At 36.0% G+C, this 9327-nt stretch overlaps 1 protein-coding gene across 1 annotated transcript; it reads left to right on the top strand.

The window, feature by feature from the left end:
• The first annotated feature begins 4991 nt into the window (after positions 1-4991).
• LOC107739544 (stonustoxin subunit beta-like) lies at positions 4992-9014 on the top strand. Its single transcript, XM_016551694.1, has 3 exons — positions 4992-5158; positions 7747-7793; positions 8162-9014. The coding sequence occupies exons 1-3, from the start codon at positions 4998-5000 to the stop codon at positions 8671-8673; spliced, it is 720 nt and encodes a 239-aa protein (XP_016407180.1). The 5' UTR covers positions 4992-4997; the 3' UTR covers positions 8674-9014.
• Positions 9015-9327: the final 313 nt, after the last annotated feature.

Here is a 9327-nt window from a genome sequence, read left to right as displayed (position 1 = left end):
TGCTGGTTCTTGATGTCTGTGTGTGTCTATATAGTACTGGAATTCAGATTTTTATATGTGTTACATAGATTTAAAATTCATTCACCATACCTATTAGAGCAGCACTTTGTTTGCATGCTGTAGTTTCACAGAGTTGGTTATGCAAAACCTAAACATATAAATGAAAAAAAAAGTTATCTTGATTGCAACCAGACCAGCTCAAGATGACTATTTTAACGAATAAAAACAGCTAATAGCTGATCGCTCTGCTTCTCAACACCACATGCAGTGCTACTGAGAGAGACCTAACACAGGAGTTAAGGGTCAAGAGCCCAACTAAAGCAAACACTTATCTCCATGATGGTGACATCATTTTAACTAATAAAACATCAACATCTGATCCTCTGTAATTCTCAATAACAGCAGGTGTTCATCACTAATGCACAATCATTTAATTAGTCACTTAATTATCTTATTAACTTTAACTCTTTGAGGACTTGGGATATGACTTGAAGACTTGCTTGTGACTTGAAATTCCCACCTCTGTTAAAACTTGAATGCTACATTTACACAAAGTCAATATTCACATGTCATTTGAATACTAATTAAGCATAGTATTAACATTAATAATACAAACACAACCAGTTAACAAGCACTGTTAGAATGAACAACATCTACCTCGCTAGAAATGTAATGTTCCCAGAGCGTTCTCAGAACGTGAACACATTCAATATCTCGAGATCTACGCAGGGGATTAAATAACTCCACAAACGGCATCACCAGCTTCACTTATTGCTAACAAGTTTTTCTAAAACAGTTATTATTTAGAACAGAGGTTTAGATGTTTTGTTTTGTTTAAAGTCACCATTAAGGCGCTCAGTGTTTGTAGCTTCAGTTGGGCTCCTGACCCCTGACTTTATAACATTAGTTTTTTTTTTCTCTCTTTGGCTGCTGTATATTTAGGTTCGCAAAACACATTTGTTATGGCAAAAAAAAAAAACAGAAGAAAACATGATCAGTTGGTTTTGGCTGGTCGTTAATAATTACTTAGTTGTCATGTAATGTCCTGATCCACTGATCTTATCCGAAGTCTAAATCTGTGATTATGTTTGATCTTAAACTGTTTTAACATTGTTGTTATAAGTAATGTTTTTTATCAAATGAATGGCTTTAATGGATTTTAAAAGCCCTTTACACACTAGATAGTTTGTACATCTGTGTGATTTCAACGCAAACATTCATCAAGAATCAGCATATGAATCTCAACAATGGTGACAATAAACAAAAAGCTTCATGCTGCAGTGCATTCTGGGTGCACCAATCAAAACTCGCCCATGGCTCCCAGAATTCATTGCAGCATGAATAAATGATGCATCTGAATTGTCTTAGTATTTTCTTTTATTCTTACTATTTGCTTTGATGTTTGCTATTTTTGTTGTGACTTTTTAGTAGCTTGTTTTGTTTTCAACGCAAACATTCATCAAGAATCAGCATATGAATCTCAACAATGGTGACAATAAACAAAAAGCTTCATGCTGCAGTGCATTCTGGGTGCACCAATCAAAACTCGCCCATGGCTCCCAGAATTCATTGCAGCATGAATAAATGATGCATCTGAATTGTCTTAGTATTTTCTTTTATTCTTACTATTTGCTTTGATGTTTGCTATTTTTGTTGTGACTTTTTAGTAGCTTGTTTTGTGATGTTCAAAGATCTGTTTATAACCCTCTAACTCTAACACTTTCTATTCTATTTTAATTCTACTTTATATTTATGTTTTTTTTATTTATTTATTTATTTTTTAAAACAACAAAAAACTAACAAACTAGCTTTCTATTTTTTTCTATTCTAGCTACTTGTTTTTCTTTGTGTGTGTGTGTGTGTTGGGGGCAAAAACAAAAGTGTTGCGTTTATAATTTTGTTCAGTGTATATACACCTTGCTATGTGTACTGCGTTAGGCTAACCGAGACTTGTCATTTGCACTTATATATTGTTGCTCTTTTGTTAGCTTTGACTGCTTTTATTGTCCTCATTTGTAAGTCGCTTTGGATAAAAGTGTCTGCTAAATGACTAAATGTAAATGTAAATGTTTATCTGAATATTTTGTTGATTGTCACCATTGTTGAGATTAATATGCCGGTTTTTCATGTCTATGTGTGCCATAAACAAAAACTTCTTGTGCACAAAATTTTTTTATTGTTCGTATGGTCCAAACACTTAAAATTCAACTTACAGAAACAAAGATCTTCTATATTCAACAGTGCAAAACATAACATTCAGTGAATTAAGCCACTACATGATGATTGTATTAAGCAACCAACATCACCCGATCACATTTTATTTACTATAATAATGTGCTTTGTAAACACAGAATTACAGCAGCAAAAAAATTAATGTGTATGTATAAATTTAAGGGTCAAGAGCCTAACTAAAGAAAATACTGACCACAGTGATGGTGATGGTGACGTTTTGTGAAATGAAACCATCATCTAAACCTCTGTTGATTCTCATTAAGAACTATTGTATGACAGAAATAAAATCAAAGTGGTTAATAATAAGTGAAGCTGGTGATGCTATTTGTGGAGTTGTTTAGTGCTCCTCTGCTGAGATCTTGAGAGATTGAATGTGTTTTATTTCAGTTGATTTCATCTAAGGCTGTGACTGGAAGTCAGTTGTAGTTGTGTTTCTGTTCGTCTCTCTTTTTTTCTGTTTCTCTTTCCTTCAGTTATTCTGCTTGTTAACATTCTCATTCACTTCAACTCTGCGTCAGTGTTACTTTAACACTCTGTATTGTGGGACCAAATACACTTTGTGCAGTGTTAATCCCTGAAGGTCCTCCAAATAATGTCCCCCAACCCTTTAAAGAACTCCACATCATGACCATCTCAGAACGTTCTGGGAACATCATTGACACCGGCGGGACGTCCTGAGAATGCTCTGGGAACATTAGATTTCTAGCGGGGAAATCCATATACCTGACATGAGTGCATCCACATCATCCACCAATGAAAAAAAAGATGCGCAAATTTGGTTAACAGTTTGTGGAGTGACAGCAATGTGATTGGATGATAGTTAACACATATTGTGTTGGATACACTGTGTTGTTTCTCTCTTTCTTTTTACACATGATCAACTTAAAATGACACAAAATGTGTTAAAATGGCCATAACACAAAAAATGTGTTGTTAATTAACACATCATTTTTGAGAGTGTATGGCCTAGAAGCAAAATTTCCTGGTGAACTGATTTTCTTGAATTATGAAATTTAACACATTCTTATTCAAGTACTTACTACAGCTTTCATCAGATCTTTTTTTAAAAGCCTTTTGAACGCTGCAAATAAACAAGGCATGACATTCAGGGCCCGCACTCACAAAACATCTTAAGGATAAAAGTAGCTCATAACTTGCCGATTTAGGAGAAAATCTTAAAAATAATGGCCGTGTCAGTCTTAAATTTAGGACTCCTACATTTTTGCTCCAAGAGTATTTCACAAAGTGTTTTAGTGCTAAAACTACCTCCTAAATCTGTGAAACATTAGGAGTAGTGAAGAGGACTCCTAAGTCACTAAGACCAAACCACAAACTATCCTAAAATTGCTGTTGCCGGCAACCTGCCTCAGAATGTAAACATTTTAAATAAGCGCGAGTCTCTGGTATCTAACGGCAGCTGCAGTGATGCAATGACTTTACCAATCAGCGATTGGCTCTTTCATTTAGAAGGTAGGACATACTCCGCTATATTGTGCATTGCAGTTTCCCCCATTAATAAGTGATAGGTGTGAACCGTCTTTTTTTATCTATAGTCCTTGTTTTTGTATGTAGGCTAAGTCTGATCAGTTAGAAAATATATAGCAGACTAAAAGCTGGAGTACACCGCACGCTGCATTTCACGAGTTCGCGCTTGCATATAATTAGCTGAAGTATGGTAATGCATATTTGGCGTGCTGTCCGGGGAAGGGCTCCGAGCTCGGGAATGGCCCGAACCTAGAGTACCCCCACCCCATATAAGTGTAGTATGAACTCGAAGTGAGGAGATGGGGCGGAGGAGGGATGCTGATAAACCGTCAATGGATAGAGGTAAGTCAGCTGTATTTATATAATGGTGTTGATTAACTTGCGTGCGCTCCACCTGTGTTAATTAGGCTAAGTAGCTGACGCGCTCCTCCCGAACCTTGTTAATAAAACATCATTAAAACACACTGCATTTAGTTGCACACATATGTTTTTACATTTTTTGGTTTTGGAGGTTATCCCAACTCCAAATTTTCCTTTGATTATATCCTTGTTTTCATTAACAAGTTGGGCAAGAAGTAACAGCCGTTTTGTGTCCAGTTTGGATTTCTTTTACTTTTGCATGTCTTACTATCATTCATGATTATTTCACGCTATTTATATGCATATCCACTAATTGTTTACGTTTACGTTTTAGTGACACTTAGCCTGCATTTTGAAACATTTATTTGAATATGGCAACATAATACCATGCTCTACAATATTTCTATGAATAAATCTCTGATAGAGACTATCAGCCAATCACTGTGTACATAGTAAGTATGCTGACATCATCCATAGCAACGAGGTCAACCCCGCCCTTACTCTTAGTTTAAGACTTCTTTCTATTCCTTAGTAAAAGTTTGTCTCAGCAGCTTTGTGAATAGGTTTTAAGAGAAAACTCTTAGCTAAAAACTTGTACTGCTATTTAGGAGAACTTTTAGTGGTAAGATAAAATGTTTTGTGAATATGGGCCCAGATATTTATAGTTTTCATTAGTCTTCACTTCATGAAGTACAGTACAGTAAGAGAAGAGCTCGAAGTTGGATAAAAATAACCAAAATTGTTGTAACATTATGGTAGAAATCAGGCGTTCCTCGTAGTTTTTAAGACACACTGCATTAACAGGTGAATGTGTCGTTTTACTTATTTTAACATTTGCAATTCCTAGCCTCTCATTTGATCTCTCTTTGTCTGTAGATGATCTGTCTGTGTGTGTGTGTTTCTGTAGGTTGTCTGGCTGTATGGTGACAGAGGAAGGCTGTGGTTATTTGTCTTCAGCTCTGAGTTCAAACCCCTCACACCTGAGAGAGCTGGATCTGAGCTACAATCACCCAGGACCATCAGGAGTCCAGCTGCTCAAACACAAACTGGAGGATCCCAACTATAAACTGCAGATACTCAAGTATGTGGGGCAGTGCTGGTGGTTTTACTCATGATCACTAGTACTGGCATGGCTTTACATTAACACCCACCAACCCGCCAAATGTGGGTGGATTTCAGTTGTGGCGGGGAATACAGTCACTCCTACTAGCCACTTCGGCGGGTTGATTTTTATATAGCCTACAGTAACAGAGCTCGACATTAATACTTGTCCGGGACAAGTTGATTTTTTGAAGGAGAACGTGAAAGAGAATTTTACTTGCCTGACCGGACAACAAACGTAATTAAAACATCTAATTAGGGAATCACCAATATTTCGGTGAGAATGATTCTGATTGTATTACATTTGGTGCAACCTGCAATTTATAGTGGATAATGTAGCTACTGACAGTGACAAGGTCGTGCAAAGCTGTGTGTGAAAGAATCTCGTGAAGAAATCACAACAAATGAACTCAACTGCACACAGAAGTAACATACTGCAGTAAAATGTCGTTTTTATATTTATAACATGATATAACCTAGTTAAGCAACATGACACGACCAAAAGAGTGCAGTTGACTGCAAATTTACCATTGATTTTATGCAAGAGTTCGAACACGTAGTTAATATTAAGTGACTTACATTTTAGACATGATTCAGTGTATCGAACAAATCAATGATTCAGTAACCCATTCATAAAGACAGGGCCTGCATCCCAGTGTGCACACTATCCATCCTAAATTCTATGTGATATTAGTAATTTTCAATACTATTTAGGGCAGATAGGGTGGATAGTATCCACATTTGGACGCAGGGACGCACTCAGCCGTCATGAATGACTCAATGACTCACTCAATAAGACAGTCACTTGCTGCCACCTGCTGGTGGTTTACTTTCATATTTAAAAGTATTTCAGATTTGTATATTAAAAAACTTTAAATTTAAAATTGTAATTTAAAACAACATTATTTATGCAGTTGTAATTTTGCAGCGTACATGCATTCATGGCATTCTACATTTGAGCTTCATTGCATTTGTGTGTAAAAATGCATTACAAAAAGTCTGTGTAAAAAGGCATCTAAAATGCCACTTCAGTTGCTTCACTTTATTCTGCATTGGAAAGATCTGTTTTGTTGATTCTGATTTCGTTTGATTGGTAACAGTCCTAGTGTCTCATTATATTAACTGTAATTATTAGTACAATTTGTTTAACTATTTGATATGAAAAATGTATGCATACATTTAATGAGGTTAGTAAAAAGACTGCCTTTTACATAGGCAAAAATGACCTGGAAATCAATTTAAGTAAATTTTAGTATGCAGTCATGAACTTCAATCATATAAAATGTAATTCCCCAGCAACAATATTATGGCTGGTGAAAATGCTGAGTGGCTAGTAATTTTGGAAAACCACTAGCCACAGTAGCTGGTGAGCAAAAAAAGTTAATGTCAAGCCCTGAGTACTGGTAACCTCAGTTAGGTGATATAAATTGAAAAGGCAAAAATGACCTGGAAATCAATTTAAGTAAATTTTAGTATGCAGTCATGAACTTCAATCATATAAAATGTAATTCCCCAGCAACAATATTATGGCTGGTGAAAATGCTGAGTGGCTAGTAATTTTGGAAAACCACTAGCCACAGTAGCTGGTGAGCAAAAAAAGTTAATGTCAAGCCCTGAGTACGGTAACCTCAGTTAGGTGATATAAATTGAAAAGCTGTCTGCTGTGTCATGCTTACCAGTGCCCTTAAGCCATGACAACGTAATTAGCAAAAGAGATTTCTTCTTTTTTCCCCCCTGTTATTTATCAATAATTAACAAAAACAACTGAAACAAATCTTGGTGTGACCACTCTTTTTCTTTAAAACAGCATCAAATCCTATAGGTTTTAAAGTTGTTCAAGCATCTTGAAGAAGCCACAGTTCTTATGAATTTACACTGTCTTGTTTTTCTGCTTCTTCATGTAATTCCAGTCGGACTTGATTACAGTGAGATCAGATTTCTGTGTGGATCACACCATCTGTTGTAGGACTCATTGATAATGCAAAAAAATCTCACTGGATTATTATGTGTGTAGTATGAATATAATCCAGACATACTACATATGCCATGTTGTCACTCATGTGACCCTGAAAACCAAAAGTGTCAGTTGTGTCACTTCATTCCCATTCATAACTTCTCTAAATATCAAAATGTTTATTAGATGTGCATTTTAGAACCTCTGAAGAAGTAATAATTCAACCATGCGATTATTTTATAAATACCACAAATTCAAAAACAACTATTTTCACATACTGTTGTCTATATAGTAGAGAAGTAGACACATTTGGACACAATTGTGCTCTTGAGATAATTTCTCTATTTTGAATCTCTTTCATCACCTTAGTTGTGTGTTTTAGTCTCTTTTACTTGAATTTATACTCACTGTTTTATAAATGTTGTTGGCTTTTTGAGCTAATCTGTCTATAGATTTCTGTGTGGAGCTTTTTTCTGGAGCCTCTTTTCCCTTTTTGAGTGCCTTGATTTGAGAAATATTTAGTTTTCAAGTGCTTGCTAATATTTCAGCTGTTTCTTGAACAATTTAAATGGTCAAACCTTAATCCGTTGTGGTTTATATTTGTATATATCTAGATTGGATCATGGAGGTCATTTCAGAGTCACTCCAGGACTGAAAAAATGTAGGTCTTTTCTCTATCACACACACACACACACACATGCATGTTTGCATGACTAGTGTAGTCCCTTACCCTAAGCTTAACCATCACAACTAAGTGCCTAACCCTAACCTTAATCTAATTATAACATTAACCTAAGACTTAACTTAGACTTAACTATAAGACTTAACCCTGAAACAGCACTTTAAAGGGGAGTCAGAAAGGGAGGACTGACCAAAAAGTTCTCACATTACTCACCTTGTCCTCACTCCAATGGTTTAAAACTCAAACTTGTCCTCACAAAGATGACTATACAAGTACACACACACACACACACACACACACACACACAGCTCTAGAACTATCCTCCTAATCTCTCTTTTTGTGTTCAGATGCCTATGATCTCACACTGGATCCAAACACAGCACACACTCAACTCATCTTGTCTGAGGGGAACAAAAAAGTGACACCTGTCGAAGAGCAACAGTCATATTCTGATCATCCAGACAGATTTGAGCACCACGAGCAGGTTCTGAGTCGAGAGAGTCTGACTGGACGCTGTTACTGGGAGACTGAATGTAGTGGCTGGAGTCATGTAGCAGTGACATATAAAGGAATTGACAGAAGTAACTGCTGGTTTGGATATAATGACAAATCCTGGAGTCTGTTCTGTTCTACTAATGTATTCACTGCCTGGCACAATAATGTGAGCAATAATATACCAGCCCCTTTACCCCTGTCTAATAGAGTAGGCATGTACGTGGACGTGTCGGCCGGCACGCTGTCCTTCTACAGCGTCTCTGACACACACACACTCACACACTTACACACATTCAACACTACATTCACTGAACCCCTCTACGCTGGATTTAGGGTTTATGGTTCTTCACTAACTCTTTGTTAGATTTGACAACCTGCCAAGAGAAACAACTGACACAAAAGCAAACTCACTTTTACAAACTTGTTACAAACTTGTGATTTTTTGTGTGTGTGCCTGTTTTGTGGTTTCCCTCCTTTTCTTAAAAGACCACTTCTGCGTTTTCAAAACCCAAATTAATCAGAAATAAAGTTTTGTTGCTTTTAGTTTGCTAGCTTTTAGGTCATCTGCATGCTAGTGTAAACTCTAAATTTTGACGAAATGTAACCAAAAGTAAATCTGGAGTGTTATGATGAGGTCTCGATATGTGAAGAGAATATGAATTAAGAATATGAATATAAGAATATGAAAAGAACATGAAACTTCTTTTAGGCAATTGTTGGCAGCTGTTAAAGTAATAATTATTGAATGACTATGAATTCTTATTTAATCTTGAAAAATACTTGAATCATTAGATAGATTAGATTTTGATATTTCACTGCTGTTTATGGTAAAACTGTTACAATAGTCAAGTTTCCATCCAGTTTTTGTTATCGAAAAAGAGAATATGTCTAAAAAAATTAGCTTTGCCTTGCGAAATTTGCTGTCTCCAGCCTGTTTCCATCCAACTGGCCTTTTACCAATAAAATGATGTAATGACGTAATTGCAAAAAAAATAATGTATTTTTGCATAAGTTTTGT

Source organism: Sinocyclocheilus rhinocerous, unplaced genomic scaffold (genome assembly GCF_001515625.1).
Source record: "Sinocyclocheilus rhinocerous isolate Xijiao unplaced genomic scaffold, SAMN03320098_v1.1 scaffold3114, whole genome shotgun sequence".
In the NCBI taxonomy this organism is placed as follows: Eukaryota; Metazoa; Chordata; class Actinopteri; order Cypriniformes; family Cyprinidae; genus Sinocyclocheilus; species Sinocyclocheilus rhinocerous.
The sequence above is the reverse complement of the archived record's forward strand: the minus strand, read 5'-3'. Positions and strand labels throughout refer to the sequence as shown.